At 33.0% G+C, this 21,278-nt stretch overlaps 1 protein-coding gene across 1 annotated transcript in view; it reads left to right on the plus strand.

The window, feature by feature from the left end:
• Window positions 1–21,278, plus strand: part of ZBTB41 (zinc finger and BTB domain containing 41) — a 52,113-nt gene extending 30,835 nt beyond the window's left edge. The window contains exons 10-11 of the mRNA XM_054452125.2: window positions 2,977–3,065; window positions 14,947–21,278. Coding sequence (XP_054308100.1) covers window positions 2,977–3,065; window positions 14,947–15,602 — 745 coding nt within the window. The 3' untranslated portion in view covers window positions 15,603–21,278. The remainder of the gene's footprint in view (window positions 1–2,976; window positions 3,066–14,946) is intronic.

Below are 21,278 nucleotides of genomic sequence, written 5' to 3' on the forward strand. Positions count from 1 at the left end.
CTGTTCCTTTTGCATCATAGTGTCAATGCCAACATAGTAAAAAAGGCAGATAATGTCTTATTATTTTGAAAAAAATGTTGATCTTGTGGACCCTGTGAAAGGAGTTTTGGGACCTACCATCACCTTTTATTTAACAGGCCTGCAGATCTATCTGCTGGCCTAGATAATTGAGGAACTAGAATCTGTAGACTCTACTTTTTTTGCAAGGGCGAGCTAATGGTGGTAGATCTAGAATATGGAGCCCTATGTATCATTTTTGTGGAACTTGTACTTCATTCTACGTGATAACAAGCCAATGAAAATTTTAAACAAAAGAGTGACGCCGTTGGATTTGTATTTTAGGTATATCGCTTTTACTGATGTATAGAGGTTGGATTTGTGATGGATAAGTCTGGAGGCAAGTATATCAACCAGTTAGAGAGCTGTTATAATCTGAGAAAAAGATGCTGAGGGACTAAACTCAGGAGTTGCATTAGTAATGAAAAGTTACGTTTATTTGATAAATATTTAGGCCCTTGTTAGCAATACTTCATGACTGGCTTTGGGGAGTAAAGGAATAAGGGCAGCCATGGATGATTTCTATTTTCAAGCCTGGGTGGGTGATTCTAGCCACTGAGATAAGAGAATAGAAGAGATGGTTAATTTATAGAGGGAAATGATGAATTGGTTGGTGTTTATTGACTTCGAGATGCTCAATATAAATTCTCAACATAAAATTTGATAGATAGTAGTCTAAATCTCAGTAATGAAGTTTGGGCTATGGATAAAGATTAAAGGTTGTGAGCATATCAAAGAGTGCTAAGGATTAACACCCCTCCAACCACCAATTATTTTTCTAATCTTTGCTTCTAAACTTTTTTATGGTGACTACCTCAGTAACCACTTCTTCACATTCCAGCCACTGTTGCAATCTGACCTCTGATCTTATTTTGCTCAAACAGTTATCAGTATGACTTCCTTGTTGCCAAATCCAATAGGCATTTTTAAGTTCTTTTTTTACTGACATCTCTGCTTCAGTTGGAATTGTTTATCCTCTCCTTCCTTGAAAATCTGTATGGCTTAGCATCCATGTGGTAACGACAAGGTATATTTTCATAGGGTCTAAGCCATGCAAGGCCCTACAGAATTTATATTAAGTCCACTGTGAGGAAGTTAAAGTGTTTTGTACATGTTTGTGTTGAAAATATCACTTTGTTCATAGTAGAGAGCAAGGTTTCTCAGCCCAAACACTGTTGACATTTTGGATCAAGTAATTCTTTTCTTGTGTATTGTAGGACGTTTCTCAATATTCATGGCTTCTACCCATTATATGCCAGTAGCACTTATTCTCCTATTCCCAGATGTGAAAAACAAAAACGTTTTCAGGCATTGCCACATGTTTTATGGGGAGCAAAATTGCCCCCAGTCGAGTACTACTTCCTTTTTCTCTATGTGCCCATGGTGACCCTGTTTGTATCTCTGTTTATATTTACCATGGATATGAATGGAATAAGGTAAACCAAGAACACTGGTTAGGAGTCTTTTGCCAGGGTTATTATTCACAACCTCAATTCACAAAATCCAAATTATCTGTGTAAATGTTTGTTTCAGGAGTTTAACACCAGCCTGGGCAACAAAGTGAGACCCTGTCTCTACAAAACAATAAAAGAAAATAAATTATCTGGGTGTGGTGGCATGTACGTGTAGTCTCAGCTACTCAGGAGGCTGAGGTAGAAGGATAGCTTGAGCCCAGGAGTTCAAGGCTGCAGTGAGCTATTATGCTGCTGCAACCTAGTCTGGGTGACAGAACAAGACCCTGTCTCTAACAAAAATAAAAACAACCATCTGTTTCATCAAGTAGAATTAAGTTCATCTAGGACAGTGCTTTGCATGTTGTCTTATAAATGTTGGGTTGGATGAATTGAAAAATGAGGGACATTTAAAATCCTAGGCATAGTATGTTGGTATTTCGTATTGGTAACAATGTTCTAAACATTTCCAGTAAAACTCAATGGATATGTTGAGAGCAAACTGTTTTACAGAAGATTAAGTAGCCCAGGTTTGACTTATTTTGCCATGTATTCATTCCATATGAATTCCTTCTGAGGTGTGATGATATGGCTTTCTCAATAACTGCCACTTAAATGATAATTATTTTATAAATATCTCAATTCTCACAATAAAATTTTCAGTTGAGAACTGTTTAACTCAAAGACACTTCTTAGGCACTATGCTGTGGTGCTTACTAAGTTAACTTTTCGGTAACTTATTGCTTTATTTCTGTCTATTATTTTGTAGTAAAAATAAAGGACTAATATTTCATTTTTAAATTTAGGTATAAAATTTATTTTATTTATAAGTTCAAATTTACAATTTTTTTGTTAGGACATGAACTGATGAGAGCAATTTCACCTTTTTGATAAATGCGGGTTTTGAAATTGCTGCAGATTCTTTTTGATCAGCCTGAGCATCTATTTTTTAAATTTAGTTAAGGTGTAATTTACAGAAAGAGAAATTCATTCTTTTTAGTGTATAGTGTATAATTCTGCAAGTCATGTAATCATCACAATTAAGATATGGAATAGTTTCATCACCACAAAATTTCTGCCATGTCCCTTTCTAGACCACTCTTCATTTCCCCTTTAGGCCACTCTTGATCTGTTTCTACCTTATAATTTTTCTTTTTGTATATTTGGATAGCTCGTAATAATAAAAGTTCAGTGACTTAAAGCAGTTGAAAATCTACGGACCTCTTTTTATAGATTCGTTTGTTGGATGTAACTGGAAGAGGAAGAACCAGAGGCAAGCTAAACATATTAAAAGTATTTCCATGTTTCTTTGGAGTTCTATACTTTGTTAATGTGAGAATTATATACACAGTTGTAAATGAAGTTGCAACTTATTTTCATTATGTTATTAATATAATTAATATTATTGTCATATTTATTATAGTTATTAAAATTATATTGAAAAACTCAAATCTTTTTATTTTCTTAGATACAAAGCAACATTTCATCAATGCGATGTTTGTAAGAAAATTTTTAAAGGCAAATCAAGTCTGGAAATGCATTTTCGAACGCATTCAGGTAAAATTTAATGAATAGTTCATAGATATATATATATATAGAGAGAGAGAGATATAGTGTAATCAGAAGTAAAATATAGGCATTTAAACTTTGTTGTTCTTGGTTAAATTTCTTTGGTTTTCCCCATTAAGATTTTTACTTATTATATTGAAGTTCACGCCATGACTGAACAAGATTCTCATCTTCTATTCTCTATTATGTAAGCTTCAATACTTTTAAATATTTTACAAAACTTGAGAAAACTTTTTCCATAAGATATTTACTCAACTTTTAGTTGTAATTTTCCCTTTTCTGATTGTTTTATGATTCTTCTTTATTTTGCTTTCTGAAGGCTTTTCTTAAGCCTTCAGATTAAATTCCTTGTTATCTTTTATTTTCTTCTCTTTTAAAAGAGTAATGCAAATATGACCTCATTGTCTTGTTTGCCAAGTTACCATCGTTTCATTTTCCTTTTTACATAGCCAGTCATGATTTATAGGTAGTTATAGTAAAAGGCTTTGCCTCAGCTGCTTTCCAGAAGTTGTCATTTGCGAAATCTTTCTTTTTTCTCCGTTGGGAATGTTACTACATTTTGAAATACAGAATATGTTAGATTCTTTCTTACATATTGTCTGAATACTTGTTTGCCTTTACATATAAATTAACATTTTTAAAACCTTGTTTTCCTTAAGAAACAAGCCCATTTATGTATTTATGGCTGCTTTGTTTTATATTCAATTCGGATTTTGTCAAGCTGCTATTCTGGAAGAGAAAAATAAGTGATTTCATAAATATTAGAATGGGAAATAACTGAATTTGGGCAATATTAGTAGCAAATAGTTGCAGTAAAGGATTTACTACTGATACAGTGCTGCTGTTAAAAGCAAAGTTACACCCCTCTCCAAATAAATAAAAGGCATAATTTGGGAGAGCATAAATAAAAGTGTAAAATGAGGAAATGAACTTGATGGTATCTTCCATATCTTTTGTAAATAATTAACCTAATAGAACTCATGACTTGAAAGAGATGGTGAACTTACAGAAAGTTAATTTCAAACCATTGATGATTTAAGAACTGTACAACTTGAGTAGAAATTTAGTGCTGGCTACATTGCATCAAAATTTTTAAAAACACTGATTTATAGTGATTGGCTGGTGGCCAGTGACAATGTGGAGCATCAATCTCTGGATATTTCACAGTTAATTGGAATTAGAAGACAAGTCTCTCTGCCCTTTGAAAATTGAGGACATTAGCTCTATGATGGAATAAGACAAAGGCTATGGCTATTATGAAATGAGAGGGAAAAATAATAGAAGGCAAGAGTCAGCAAATATTTGTTGAGGGCTAGATAGTAAATGTTTTAGGCTTTGCAACTAATAGTCTGTCACAATCATTCAGCTCTGCTGTTGTGATGTGAAAGCAGCCATAGACAATGTGTAAACAGGTGAAGCATGCCTGTGTTCCAATAAAACTTTATTTACCAACTCCCAATCTAAAGTGACCAACAGTCTACCCAGACAGGACTTCACAGAGTGGCTTTTGCAAGAAATGGTCACCATGTTCCCAAGTCCATTTTTGAGATTTATAGGTTCAGAAACTCAATTTTATCTGTGTATTGAGAGTTATAAGTATTGTGAGTAATTCTTCACAGTAAACACTGGGAATAGATTAGCCAGAATGTCATTAATTTACATTCTAGAAAATGAGATATTAATGTTTACTAGCTAGGGTATCTTTATCAAGGAAGCAGAATTGCTGAGTTTATTAATCAGAAGGAAAATTGCCAAATGTAGAGATAGAGTAAAATTAGATAGTAATTTTATGGGATAGTTTATCCAGGAAATGGTGAAGGATTTTGAACCATCCTTACCCTCATAGCAGGTGACCAGAAAAATTTTGTTCTTCAGATTTTTTTTTCCTTAGTTGGGATACCCTTAGTTCATTATATATATATTGCTGAATTTTTGTTTTTTAGAATTTCCTTAACTAGATTTCCTCTATAACTTTTTTTCTTCTGTTAGTATGTCTTTTCTCCATATCCTCATCTGGAGAAACAATAAAATGTGCTTGTTTCAGTTTTGGCCAGTTCAGTACACCTAATTGCTTCAAATGAGTATGTACAATCAATGCATATCCTAGGGCTTGTGAAGAGTTTGGCACTCAATAAATATTTGCTGAGTAAATAAATTTATTATGTTCTCCTATGACTTCTCAAATTTTTTTGATTTTTTTAAACCACACAGTTAGATAAATTAGTTGGAAAATGTATATAAGATTTTCTTGTACAGATGGCTTTTTCTAATCATGAGTTTTGTTTGCTCAATCCTCAGAATGTAGTGATTACATCTATTCTTTAACAGTTGTCTTGTTGAAACATGTTCATTAAATTGGCATAAAGATGACCACAAATTTAGGACTTGATTTTAACGTTGACTGATTTTTTTATTCAAGGTGAATTTTCTTGTAAGCTTTTTTTTATTGAAGTATAGCACACAAAGTGCACAAATCTCAAACAGCTCAATTAATTTTTATGAATGAATCCGTCAATGTAGCCATGACTCAGATCAAGATATTAAAACACTACCAAGATTTCAGAAGGATTCTCTATGGCTCCTCCCAGTCAGTAACTTCCTTGCAAAGATAATGACTATTTTGACTTATATTAATAGCACCAAAAATTAATTTTGTTTATTTGAACTTCATATAAGTGAAATCATGTAGTATGTAATCTTTTTTTTCTGGATTCTTTTACCTAATAAATATTAAGTGTGGATTCCCTTATGACAGTAATTTGTTTCTTTTCATTTTCATCTTCATATGACTGTTACAATTTATTCATTCTACTTTTATGGATACTTGGTTTATATTTGCTTGATTCTCTTAGGAATAAAGCTGCTGTGAACATCCTTGTCCATGTCTTTTCATACAGATATGCATTCTGTTCTCTTATATATATTCATGGCCCTAGGATTCCTGGCTCATAGGATATGCATATGTTCTACTTTAGTAGATACTACGAAGTAGTTTTTTCAAAGTAATTGTGTCAATTTACACCACCAGCAGCCACATATGAGAATCTCAATTGCTTCACATTTTCACCAACATTTGATACTTTTTTTAAAATCCGTTTGATAGATACGTAGCACTATCTGAGAGTGGCTTCGATTTGCACCTCTGTGATGAGTATTGATGTTGAATACCTGTTCTTGTGCTCATTGGCCATTTGGATATCTACTTTGTGTAATACTAGATTAATTCTTGTACTCATTTTTAAAAATTGGAGTGTCTGTCTTTTTCTAATGGATTTGTAGGTATTCTTTCTACATTCCGGATATATATATTACAGATATCTTCTCCTCTGTGACTTACCTTTTCACTCTTAATGATGTCTTTTGATGAACAAAGGTTTTGAATTTTAAAGACGTCATGTACCATTTTTTTCTTTATAGTTCTTTTGTGTCCTCTTTAAGAACATTAATATTTTTTGCTGTTACCTTCTAGAAGATTTATTTTAACTTTCATATCTAGATCTATGAACTTTCTATAATTTGTTTTTATGTTTGTTATTAGGTAAAGGTGAAAGTTCTTTTTTTAACATATGGTTATCCAGTTGCTTTAGCGCTATTTTTTGGAAAGATGATCCTTTCTCACTACATTTCATTGGCATATTGTTGTAAATTAAGTGATCATATATGTGTGCTTTGTTTGTCAACTTTTTATTTTCAAATGTGTTTATTATTTTTGTCCCTTTGTATTTTTATATAAATTTAGAAATAGTCTGTTAATTTCCACACACAAAAATACTTGCTAGGAATTATTGGAATTTCATTGAACCTGTGGTCAACTTTTCCTTAACCGATTTTCTTTATAACATCGTATCATCCAGTCTGTGAACACCTCCATTAATTTGTTTAGATTTGTTTCAAAGACGTTTTGTGGTTTTTAGTGTAGCTATCTTACACATTTTGCATTAGATTTATGCCTAGGTATTTGATATTTTTGTATCAAATTTTGACCTTTTTTTAATTTTATTTTTCCTTTGTTTCTGGTATACAGGAATAGAATTGAGTTTGTTTATTGACTTTTTATCCAGTGACCTTGCTAAATTTCTATTAAATTTTATAGTTTACCTCTAGCTTTTTCTGAATTTTCAAAGCATGCAAACAAGTCGTCTGTGAATAATGACAGGTTCATTTTCCCCTTTTTAGTCTTTATAACACACATTCTCTCTCTCTGTCTTTCAGGGTTGGAAAGTAAACCTTATTGCTTTGGTCACATTATTGCTTTGGTCACATCTCCAGTAGAAACATTGATAGTAGACATTATTTTCTTATTCTCATCTTCAAGAGAAAAGCTTTCAATAATTCACAATTAAGTATGATATTTTTTATAGGTTTTTTGTAGATAGTCAGATAAGGAAATTACTATCCCTAGTTTATTTAGAGTTTTTGTCATGAATAGTTGTTGAATTTTATGTTTTTTCTATATTGATTGAGGTGATCATATTTTTTTATTTATGTGGTAAATTATGATGATTGATTTTTGAATATTAAAGCTCATTTCTGGAATAAACCCAGACTGGTTTGATATAGTATCTTGCTAATGATATATTATCTTGTTTATCCTGTTCATGGGGTATTGCAGATATAATATATCCTGTTCACGCTTGGTGCGATGGCTCACAAACCCCTGTAATCCCAGCACTTTGGGAAGTCGAGGTGGATGATTTGCTTGAGCCCAGGAGTTAAAGACCAGCCTGGGAAACATGGCAAAACCCCTTCTCTACAAAAAATCTAAAAATTAGCCAAGTGTGGTGGCACATGCCTGTAGTCTGAGCTACTCTAAAGGCAGAGGCGGGAGGATCACCTAGCCTGGGAGATTGAGGCTGCAGTGAGCTGGGATGGCACCACTGCACTCCAGCCTGGGTGATGGAGTGAGAACTTGTCTCAAAAATAAACAAACATTCAAACACATAAATATACAGACATACACATACATATATCCTGTTCATGATATATTATCCTGTATAATTAAATTCAATTTGCTTATATTTTATACATTTTTTTGGTTCACGAGACATATTGCCTATATCTTTTCCCTTGTAATGTCCCTGACAGGCTGTGTTATCATAACTGTGCTGGTCTCAAAAGATGATTTGGGAAATAATTTATCTTTTTCAGTTATCTGGAGGAGTTTGTGTAAAATTGGCATCATTTCCTCATTAGTGTTTGCAAGAATTGACAGAATAAATTCTGAGTTTGTTTTCTGTAGGGAAAGGTTTTAATTAAATTTTGTTGTTGTTGTTGTTGTTTTTGAGACTGAGTCTCACTCTGTCGCCCAGACTGGAGTGCAATAGCGTGATCTTGGCTCACCGCAACCTCCACCTCCTGCATTCAAGCGATTCTCCAGCCTCAGCCTCCTGAGTAGCTGGGATTACAGGCACCTGCCACCACACCCGGCTAATTTTTTTTTTTTTTTAAGTAGAGATGGGGTTTCACCATCTTGGCCAGGCTGATCTCTAACTCCTGACCTTGTGATCTACCCACTTCGGCCTCCCAAAGTGCTGGGATTACAGGTGTGAGTCACCACGCTGGGCCTAATTAAAGATTTTTTAAGTGTGTTTCTTAATTTGTGTTTTAGTATGACTGTTAAAGAGCTGTCATATTTTCAATTTATTTATTCACTTTAAAGGTATTCTGTTAATCTAAAATGTGAAATCTATTGGTAGAATTTGGGGTATTTTGTTATTGATCTTTTTAGTGATGATAGTGTCTTTAGTGATAACCTTTTTGTCATTCCTGTTACTAGTAATATGCCTTTTCTTGCTAAGGATTTATTGAGTTCATTAATCTTTTGAAAGAACCACTAGGTTTTGCTGATTTTTCTCTTTGTTGATTTATTTTATTTTTCATATCTGCTTTCTCTTTTGTATTTCTCCCATTTTGCTTGTATTTCTTCTTTTTTTTTTTTATTATACTTTAAGTTCTGGGATACATGTGCAGAATGTGCAGGTTTGTTACATAGGTATACACGTGCTATGGTGGTTTGCTGCACCCATCAACCTGTCACCTACATCAGGTATTTCTACTCATGCTATCCCTCACCAGGCCCCCCATCCCCCAACAGGCCCTAGTGTGTGCTGTTCCCCTCCCTGTGTCCATGTGTTCTCTTTGTTCAGCCTCAGTGAGGCGATGCCCCACCCTGGTTCTGCTTGCCCTCCATGGGCTGCACCCACTGTCTGGCCAGTCCTAATGAGATGAGCTGGGTACCTCAGTTGGAAATGCAGAAATCACCTGCCTTCTGCGTTGATCTCGCTGGGAGCTGCAGACTGGAGCTGTTCCCGTTTGGCCATCTTGTCAGCCACCGGCTTCTTTTTTTTTTTTTTTTAATTTGCCTTTCCCTGCCTTTTTTATGGGGATGCCTAAGTTGTTAAATTTTAGTATTTCTTATTGTTTATTGTATGTATTTTAAAGCCATGTTATCCTCTAAATACTGCTTTAGTTACATTCATTCCATACTTCACTTTTTTTTTTTTTTTTTTTTTTTTTTTTGGAGATAGAGTCTCGCTCTGTCACCCAGGCTGGAGTGCCGTGGTGCGATCTCGGCTCACTGCAAGCTCCGCCTCCCGGGTTGACGCCATTCTCCCGCCTCAGCCTCCTGAGTAGCTGGGACTACAGGCGCCCGCCACCACGCCCAGCTAATTTTTTTGTATTTTTAGTAGAGACGGGGTTTCACCGTGTTAGCCAGGATGCTCTTGATCTCCTGACCTCGTGATCCGCCGGCCTCGGCTTCCCAAAGTGCTGGCATTACAGGCGTGAGCCACCACGCCCGGCTCCGTACCTCATTTTTAATTTCATATTTCCATTATAATTCAGTTAAAAATATTTTCTAATGTCTGTTCTAAATTGTTCTCTCATTAGTGGTTTGCTTCAAATTGTATTACCCAATTCCTAAATATTTGGGGATTTTCTAAGCAAGTTTATGTTACTGATACCTAGTGTAATTCTACTCTTGTCAGAGAAGATACTCCATTCAAATATTCTACATTCTTCATTTTTTACCACTTATTTTGTAAGTTACTGAGATATTTATGTGAAAATCTCTACTGTAACCATGATTGTAAATTGTTTATTTCTTTTGATTTTTTCATTTTTTGCTTTATGTATTTTGAGGTTATATTATTAGATATAATACATATAATATATTAGATATGTATTATATATCTAATATATGTATTAGATATATATTAGTCATATCTTTCTGTTGAATGGTCTTTTATATCATTATATAATGTTGCTCTTTATTATGGGATAAAGATTACCAGCACTCTTTTGGATACTTTTATATTAAATATTTTTTCTTTTTTTACTTCCAAGCCTTCTTTGGACTTATATTTATGATATGCATCTTTTGGTATTGTTTAATTATCTATTTTGATCATCTTTGTCCTTTAATTTGTATGTTTAGTTCATTTAAATTATATGTGATTTCTCACTTATTTGGGCTTGAATGTATCATCATGCTGTTTACACAACTGATTCCTTGATGCTTTTTTCTCGTCTTCACTTTGTTTATAATCATTAAGGATTGTTGTTGTCATTTTTCCCTCAATTAGCTTCTTAATTATGTGTTCTTTCATTATGTTTTTAGTGGTTACCCAGGATAAAAATGTGCATTCTGAAATTGTTACAGTCTACCTTACCCTCTAGAAAAGATAAATAAAATAATTGAAATTATTCGTCACTTTCCAGAAACTGCAAATACCTTATAACACCCTTATCTTTCTTATCTGTTATATATGGTATTTAAATTCTTCATGTCTCTTAAAACCCAAAGACATCACTTTTTTGTTTAAATATTTAATATTATTTCGATTTAACCATGTATTTATTCTTTACTGTTTACTGTTCTTCCACCTGGAGTCATTTTCCTTATGCATGAAAAGTTCTCTTTCATGCAGTCTGCTGGCACCATATTATTTGTCTGAAAATGTGTTTATTTTACCTCATAGGTAATTTTTTTTCTGACCGTAGAATTTACGTTAGCAGCTTTTTTCATTTGGCACTTTAGATAGGTTATTTTTGGTTTTGGAGCTTGTTTTGCTTTTGTTGAAAAAATATACTATCAGTCTTACTGTTGCTCATTTGAAGGACATTTGAAGGAAATGTCTCTTTTTAATTGGCTACTTTTTTAGATTTTTCTGTTTTTGGTTTTCAGAAGTTTTACTATAGTGTGCCTTGATTTGAGTGTTTGTGTGTGTGTGTGTGTGTTTTGTATTTTGTGAGGTTTATAGTGTTTATTGAATCTGTGACTTGATGTCTTTCATTTAGGAAGATTCTTAGCCATTTTCTTTTTAAATATTGCTGTTGCCTATTCTCTCGCCTCCTCCTGAGACTTTGATTACATGTACACTAGGCATCTTCACTTATCTTTTTTAGAGTTTCTTTTTTTTCCCATAGATTCCAATCTCTGGTAAAATTTACTTTTCTTGTATTGTCCCGTACATATTAATCATATTGATTTTGATGTCCCAGTCGTATATGTGTAATATTTGCTTTGAGTGTGTGTATTGTATTTTTTCCCCTCTTGGCATTTGATCATTTGGGTCACTTTGTATTGAACTTTAGATTTTGTGAGTTAAAAATTACAGAAGCTCTTGAAGATGTGTTCCTTCCAGTTAGATTTAAATTTTTTCTCACAAGCAAATAGAATATGAGAGAACTTTGTTTTGTTTCTGGCTACTTCTGATCTGCCTTTCTCCTAGTTCATCATTGCATTGGGGTCTCTACTGACAGCATGGTGTTTTTACCAGAGTTCCTCACTTTGGTGAGTCCTGAACTCTAATCTGTCTCCCAGTATTCTTGGGATTGCTGAAATATTGGTCAACCCTGTAACCTTCTGACTCTTGGTTTCCAGCTGTCTCACCCAGCAAATGTTTCTTTTAATAGTTGGCACATACAGATATTTTTGTTCATTTCTCTGTTGTTCCTTCTTTTTCAGGCTCCTGACCCTTCAATTCTTTGGTAGTCCCCAACTCCAACTTTTATCTTCCCATTCCAATGAGATTTCCTCAAGTGCTGGGCTGCAGCTTGGCCTCTATTTCCTCATAGACTGAATCTGAAAGTGCACTGAGGAGAAAAGAAAGCACCTCTATACTTCCTATGTCACCAGACCTTGCCCCCTTAGGTTCTGGCTGACTTGGCTGTGTTTTGATGCCTGCAAAGAGTAATTTGGGTGTGGGGGTTATTTTTTAACAATCTTTTATCTTTCCCCTCTCATCAGTAAGAGCCATGATGTGATGTAAGTCTGAAATAAGTCTCTCAATGCACATTTTTCACATACCAATTTTTAATATCTAAAGAAAGGTGATTCTGTGGATGACATTTTTAAATTCTAAAGGCTCATAGATTCTACGATTTTAACTATTAGTTTACATCTCTTTGAGTATTGTTTATTTCCTTCTACTCTTAATGCTCCTTTCTGTACGTCATTAAAGGGACCTTTTGGTTGCCTTATGTCTCTGATTTATGATCTTGAGATGCACTCTACTTGCATTATTGTTGTTAAATACATAATCTTACTATAGAAACTCTCACTGTGGAAAGTTTATTTCTTTAATCTATATTTTTTCATCAAGTTGATAGTTTTCACCTTTTCTGCTATGTATCTGTAAGCACTCTAAGTTTGCTTTTTACATTTAAAAATGTTAACATTTTTCTTTATGAATTTTCATCTTTTTAGAAACCTAAATTGATTTTTCTATTGAAAATGACAGTTGTTTAAAATGATAATGGAAACTACGCAAAGGAATATGCCCATCTGGATTACAGTTTTCTAAAAGTATTTGTTACACACTAGAACTGATTGAAGATTATTCTAAGTTTAAAAACATCATTGCACTTATAAAACTTTTTTAATGAAAATGCTCAAGGACCATCATGCTGGTCCTGTGCCAGAGAACACTCAAAACTTAAACTTTTGTCTTTAAAAGTAAACTCTGTGCTTCTTGGTGGTGTTAGTATTGCTGTGGTCATGTTCTTATTTTTTAAAAAAAATTGTAGAATGCTCCTTGCATGACAAGTATTGATGCCAGGGATTTATAGAAAGCACTTAAGAGTTCTTGCATTTTGGAAGTGTATGTTTTGTTTTCAAAGCACTCTCCTCTGAGCTTTTCCATATTATCTCTGATTATAGGCATTCACTTGTAAAATCAAATGTTAGATGCTGTATGTTCTATACACAGTTAAAAATACTTTTTCTGAAAAGTTAATTATCTATATAATGTATTACTTCATATCTCACTACCTCTCTAATGACATCAGTAATAATGTTAGTCCAGAAGCAAGTAGAAATTCAGTAGTATTAGGTAATCAGCCTCCCAGTCTGTCTAAATTTTCTGGTAGTGGGATTTGAAGGTTCCAATGGGCTACAAAATATTTCACAATAATATTTAACAAATAATAGTTTGATGTTAGTGATTCAACTTGAAGATGTAATTATCTTTTAATTTACTAGGAGAATAGATGATGCTTCAAATGGAGAGATGAGAAGAAAATATCAACAAACTCATGTGACAATTAATATGTAATTTTCTAATTTGGCTTTAAAATAATGCCTTTGTGTCTACTGCAGTATTAGTGTTTCTGGATATATGAGTTTTCTATTGCTGCTGTTAACAAACCACCACAAATTTGGTGGTTTAAACAATACAAATTTATTACCGTATGGTTCTTTAGGTCAGAAGTCTGACACCAAGCTGAAATCTAAGTGTTTGGTAGAGCTGTATTTCTTTCCAGGGGCTATAGGGAATAATGAGTTTCCTGCTCATTCAGGTTACTGACAGGAATCAATTATTGGAGTTGTAGGACCAGGACTGAGATTCTCGTTTTCTTGCCTATTGTAAACTGAGAGCCTTTCACAGCTTATAATGGCCGCAGTATCAGTATTCCTTATGTTCTAGCTTCCTCCTTCCATTTTCAAAGCTAACAATTTGTGATTGAGTTCTCATGTTACGTCTGTCTGACCCATTCTTCCTCAGTTATTGGCCATCTTCTATGACACCTATGATTAGATTTGACTCACCTGTGTACACCTGTTGGTCTGCCTATTATTTCAAGGTCTTACCTTAATCTGATCTGCAAAGTCACTTTTACCATATAAGTATCTACAGCTTCCTGGGACTAGAGTGTGTACATCTTTGATAGGCCATCATTCTGCCTACCACACTGGCTACCCTAGGAATTTATAATGTTTTATATAAAACAAAACAAAACAAAACAAAACTACAGTGTGAGAACCTGACTCGGGGGAACTAAAAACAGGTCCAGCTTCTTTGTTCTTTCCGCTGAACAACTCTTCTTATTTTGACCTCAGGCTAGAGATAACTACTTCTTATCTAATCCAAGGAACCATGTTAATTAGAATTGCTGTTTTAGTTTTTATCCTCCTTGCATGGGGGACAAAATCAAATGTTTTGGTTTAACCTTTTTGAGGGCTATGGGAATAAAAGTAAGCAATAACAATAGTTTACAAGCACTTATTATGTACTAGGTGCAGTGCTAAGCCCTATTACTCCACTTTCTCTTTTGTTCCATTTACCAACTCTGTGAGGTTGGTTATTATTCCATATTACAGATGAGAAAACTAGGCAAAGAAGTTGGGTAGCTTGCTCAATGTTTGGCTAGTAAGTGTTATAGTCAGAATTAAAACCCAGATCTTTTTAATGTTTAAGCTTCTTATTTACCAGTTTACTGTACTGTCTGCATTTTGTGATAGTATACAGTATTATTGCTATTATCAAGTTCCGGCAAGTATTCACATTGGAAGTTTGCTACTTGAAGTCATTGTCTTATCAAGTTGAGTACATTTTACATCTAATTATATTCTTGTTCATTCATATAGGTGAAAAACCGTACAAGTGTCAAATTTGCAATCAGTCTTTTAGAATTAAGAAAACATTAACAAAACACCTGGTTATTCATTCTGATGCCCGACCTTTCAACTGTCAGCACTGTAATGCAACATTTAAGCGGAAAGACAAGCTGAAATACCACATTGACCATGTTCATGAAATAAAATCTCCTGATGATCCTCTCAGTACTTCTGAGGAAAAACTTGTATCCTTGCCAGTTGAGTACTCATCTGATGACAAAATCTTTCAAACAGAAACAAAACAATATATGGACCAGCCCAAAGTTTATCAATCGGAAGCCAAGACGATGTTACAGAATGTATCTGCTGAAGTATGTGTTCCAGTAACTCTGGTTCCAGTTCAGATGCCTGACACTCCGAGTGACCTAGTGCGTCATACTACCACACTCCCACCGTCTTCTCATGAGATCCTGTCACCACAGCCACAGTCAACTGATTATCCACGAGCAGCGGATTTAGCTTTTCTGGAAAAATATACTCTTACTCCTCAACCTGCAAATATAGTTCACCCAGTTCGACCTGAACAAATGCTAGATCCTAGAGAACAGTCTTATCTTGGAACATTACTGGGCCTTGATAGCACTACTGGTGTTCAAAATATTTCTACTAATGAGCATCATTCTTGAGTAAATCTAAACATTCCACAGATTTTTGGATGGTTATATGCTAATGGTAGAGCTGATAGCTTTTAAATTTGTGGGGCTGCTATTTTGTTTTCTCTAGTTTCTCAAGTCCTCAGAACAGTTTCAAATCAAGAAAACTATGTGTCTCTGTTTACTGAACATGAATATTTGGACAAAATTTCTGGCATAATATTTGAAGTGCACATTTTTGTGATTTTTAAAGATTATTTAGTGCTAACTTTTAATGGTTTCTTAAATTTTTTGCAATTGTTAGCTGCTGATATTACGGAAGTATTTTTTTTAATCATCAGTGGAAATTTTTATTCTTCTTTAGTCTCATTCCTCTCCTTCTTCTTCCTAGCCCTTCTTACAAACAAGTTTGAGGACCATGTAGCCTTTAAGAAGGAATTAAGAGTATACTGATAATTGCAACTGTTTCTTATCCTAACTTAAGATTCATTATTACGTTATACAAATTTTTAAAATTGAAATTAGGAATTTGAATTTACAAGAATGTCTTGGATATTTCTGTGTTGTCTTTCCATTCATACATAATTTTAGGTTATCATTATCCTTTGGACTTTCGATATACTCAAAGCCAGAAAGCTTAACTAATGTAAGATTAGCTGTTAAATGTAGGACTGAAATAATAATCCAGATAATTGGTTTTTGCCTATACTTCAACTGTTATGAATAAGAAAGGCAAACATAGGTCTGGGCATTAAATTATACAAACTGAAAATGTGTTACAAGAAAAATATGAGAGTTTTAACTAGATGTTTTTCAAGGTAAGTTCACCTTTTGTACTTCACTATTTATTTCAGAAATGTTGACAATACAACATAGCATATGTCTTCATCTCACTAAGAAAAGAGCAGTTGTAACTCAATGAAATTTAATTAAACATGCTACTTTTGATTTCATTTACTTGGCTGATAGAAACTCTGGGAAACAGAACCTAGATATTTTGTATTCAATTGTTAGAAAAGGTGCCAAACAGATTATGAAATTAGTGCCTAATTTAACTTAACATTATTTAATTAAATGGAACCACTACTTATATACAGATTTACATGCAATCCAGATCTTTAATTTTGCCTTCACAAAAGCCTAATGTCTGTAATTAACCTTTACTTTTTATTTCTGTATGAGACAAAAGTTGAGGACTTGGTGAAAGGAAATAGCAGTTACAGCAAAACCTCAGTGATTAAAATTGAGGAAAAAGTCAAAATTATAAAATACCTTTAAAGACATGCACTTTCCATATTTTCAAGTCAATTTTAACTAAAAACTAAGATAATGTTTCCTAGTAGAGTTGCTTGAAGATTTGACTAGACAGGGTTGATTTATTATTAGCATGTCATTTGTGCATAAACTAGTAGAAAATAGCAGTTTTAAAAGTTTTCTATTTCAGTTTTGTTTACACTCCTAATTGCTTTAAGCACTTTTTTTTGTGTGTAAACTGTAAAGTCTAGCCCAGCCCTTGTGAAAAAAAAAAAATCACAAATAAAATAATGAAGTTTTAATGAATAAAGTTTAACCAATTAGTAATGGTGGAAACTGTCGCTGAAGCACTTAAGAAATAAAGGTACTTTACAGCAACGTTCACCGTACTAGCGGAGGTAAAACAAAAGAAATATTGAAAATTGAGGCAGTTAACCAAAGTAGCTCATATAAATAATAAAACCAATCTGAGTTTAGCCTCATTTGTCAAGGTTTGGTTGTAATTGTCTTAAGACTAGTGGACATACTTACTATGTTCTCCTTTTTAAAGTATTCTTATTTCTTTGTGTGGAAATGTTATATCTGGGGTACTTACATGATTGAGGTTGACTATATGAGGTACTGTTAGTCTGTTAGTCTTTCAAATTGACTTTTAAAAATACATATCTTTATGATTTTCATCATAAAGACTGACAATATTATAACTAAAAATCTTACTATAATGAAAGAAATCATACATAAAAATGTAGCCTGCCTTACATATAAGCTAATGTAGAAAAGTTTAGACTTATAAAAAGGCAGATAGTATATATATATTTATATACATGTGTGTATATGGTATATTATACATTTGGTGGCAGAAAAAGAAGATACTGCATTTTCACATTGAAAAGAATACTTTGATTTTTGAAGGTATTTACTTTAGGGTTCTTTTAATAATAATGTCCGTCCTAATGCTTTAAATATATGATTTAATTGTAGGAATTGGTTTACACAGAACTTTTTTGGAATACATCTCTTAGTAAAGTGAAATATAATAATATAATTGTATTAAGTTACTATTGTAGATAACTTAAACTTGAGTAGTGATTTACTGTTTTATAAAATGCTTTCATATACGTTATCTCATTTGAACCTCATAACCAGCCCTGAAATAGTAAAAACAAGCTATATTCCCACTTTATAAAGAATTTGAGGTTAAGATAAAAGGACTCATTTAAGCTCACATGGTCAGTAAGTGGCAGAGCTACTAGTAGGGAAAGAAGAAAGCTAGTATTAATGAATGCTTATTATGTGCCAGGTACTACATCCTGTCATTTAATCTTAACCTAGTCTGGGAGATGCGTAATATAATTCTGATGAAGTAATAGTTTCAGTGGATGATTGAAAACAACAACAACAAAAACAAAATGAAACTAATCTGCTGCCTCTAATTTCCAAAAATGTAAGAAATTTTACAATTGTGAAAACCTCATGGATTTGGGCAAACTGAATGTATATAGGCTTTTGACAAAAGTTGGCACAAAAAGTATAAAAGGAGGCCTATTCTTTTCAGTTGACCTTTTGTAATATTTGATTTAGAGTATTTTGGATAAATGCTCTATAACTCTAATCCATTTATGTTGTAACTGTACTTAAAATTTTGAATCTTGCAACTAAGTTTAGCCTCATTCAGAATTTTTTTATTTTGTGAGCATAATTTATTGTTTTAAATTAATTTTTTAGCAGATAGCAGTTAGCACTTAATCTGTAAATTGAATAATTTATCAAGTGCAGGAATATGTTAATCTAATGGGTTTTGACTTAAATGCACCAAAGATTTTTAGTAGGTATTAAATAGTTTAAAAGACTTTAAATTCTTTCTTGCTTGAATAACTATTTGTCCAAAGAAGCACAGTTGAAGTCCTAGAATAATGGATTTTTTTTAAAAAAAAGTTGTTAGTTTGAATACTGAGATTGATTATTGTGTTTATATGTATAAAAATAGGAGCAAAAGAAAATACTCTGGGAATAGTCATACTGACAAACCAATTATAAGTGAGAATACTGTTTTCCTTAGTTTAATTAATACAATGTTATGTTTTTTAGAGAACACTACTAAATGCTAAATAAGCCTATTTTTTACATTACACTATCAAAATAATTTTTGCCTTCGAATTTTTTTAAGTCAAGTTGAGGTTATTTTTGTAAGAAACCCAACCTATTTTTTTTGCAGCCTAAAATCCCATTTAAGGTTAGGGGTTGGTCCTTATGCCAGCAAGATTTAACCAACTGTAAAGGTAGTAGTTTTTGCATACATTTAAGTAATTAAGGCATTTATTGCTGGGAGAATAGGAGTAGCAAAAATATGGTTTTAAATTGGTGCTTTATTAGGTGACTTCCTTTTAGGCAATGGCAGGTCATGAAATAGGTACCCTAATAATTTTCTATCAACCTTAAAAAGTGTCAAAGCATCTTTGTAGGGTGACTCTAAACTGCTAATTAAGGGTTAATAAGTAATTATCATTGGTTGCTTTTCAATATAATTGCAAACAAATTAAAAACACAATTAAACTGATATGTTTATAAGCTTGAGTTTTCTTCCTACCATATCACTCTCATATATCAGTGATGAAATGTCAGATTTTGAGCAGTAGCTCTTTGACAGTGTCCTTTTATACCCAGTCTTTTCTGCATTGAATGCTTTGTGCCTTTTCGATGTGTTGTAGTTGCTTAGAGTTGATTCTGCTGGCTAGATTGTACTGATTAATTTTTTTTTTTTTTTTTTTTTTTGGGTTATGGGTGTTATGATTGTGTTGCCTGCTGGTTGGGCAACTTTTTTTTTTTAGGTTACTTTATGTTTATATAGGCAAATTGGCACTAAGTGTTAGTGTGAATATTTGTTTTTGTGATTTATATATCATTTAAAAAATCTCTGTTGTGGCCTTTTTAGTTACTGTGAAGCCACTCTTGGGCCTGTCTCTATATGCTTATTAGAGGAATCTGACAAGTAAAATAAAATGAGTAATGTGTCTGCATCTGTGTCTCTGTTTCTCTGTCTTTTAAATAACCAGTAACCATAACTACACAGCTCTGCACTGAATGACCTTATTTCAGTTTGCCTAAAACTGAACAAGAGGTGATGGTTTGAGATGAGTTTCTCATTAGGAGCAGCAACATCCCAACCAATAAATAATGAGTTGATCAACTCAGGAAAAATTAGGACTTTAAAGAAGGTTGTATTTGGATATTCTAAGATTCAGTGCCAAATTTAAAATGCCTAGAAATGTATTCTACAAGTAGCATTTCTAAAACTTTAAGTAGTGTTATAGAAAATGCTACTTGCTGTTAGAGTGAATAATGGATAATGTGAGAATAATTTTCTAAACAACTTCTAGAAACTAGACAGTTCTTCCTTATATCCTACCCTTTTCCACATTTCTCTAATGTGGGGTTTTTTGTTTGTTTGTTTGTTTTGAGGGTAGAGGGAATCCCCTCCTTATTCCCTCTAAAATTGTTTTTACTTAAGATACCTTTTCCCTATAATCTTAGCATGCTTTCTGCTCTTTCTCTTTGGAAGTAGTATTAATAAGATAGATGTAATAGGATTAAGATGTGTGGAAGATGAGAAAAAGAAGGTTTTTGTAGAGAGAGTGCTTATGTTTTGTTTACTCTTCATGTTTCAACTTGCTGTGTATGATCATAAATCTATGATCTTGAGAAAAATCCTAAAACAATTTAAATTTAGCCTATGCAGCCAATTACATAAAGAGAAATTAAGGATTATATTCAGAGGAGAAATTAAGGATTATATTTAGAGCATAGAGGTTATACAACGAATATAACCTTGTTTGGTCAAATTCTTAGGTAAAGAAAAGTAATCAATGCTTGCATTGCTGTTGGAGATTCTAAAAGATGTATTGAATGAAGAGGATGTACACATCTCATTGTTACTGCGCATTTTTTTGCTTGGTATTCCTGCTTGCATTAAAGCTGGACAATGTACTGTGATGTAATTACAAAATTTTTATTCCTTCTAACGATTGGACTCTTCTTATCCCTATTGATAAAACTGTATTACAATTGATGAGTGTGGCTGCCAGAAAATAATACAAAACTGGACATTTAGCTGTTCCACATTGTGTAGTAAATGTTTTGATTATGGGGATTTACAGTGTACATTAAAGTAGAAATGCTTTTGAACTTGTTTTCAGTCTCAATAATTTTTGTTTTTAATTAAGGATACTTTAAAAGCAATGACAGAAAAATCTAAAATATCAGAATTAATTATTGTGAACTGTGTGTAAAATATCTTGTGAGTTTTATACATACTTTGGTTGTCTGATGTTTCCTAAGTATAAATGTCTTTATAGAAAATTTCAGTTCTCTGTGAAGAGTAGGAAGTGTACTGTATATTGAACTAGTTCTTTGTGTTATTTTGATATTTAAAATAAATATAAAGTTCTTTGGTCCTAA

This window comes from Pongo pygmaeus, chromosome 1 (assembly GCF_028885625.2).
Source record: "Pongo pygmaeus isolate AG05252 chromosome 1, NHGRI_mPonPyg2-v2.0_pri, whole genome shotgun sequence".
Taxonomy (NCBI): domain Eukaryota; kingdom Metazoa; phylum Chordata; class Mammalia; order Primates; family Hominidae; genus Pongo; species Pongo pygmaeus.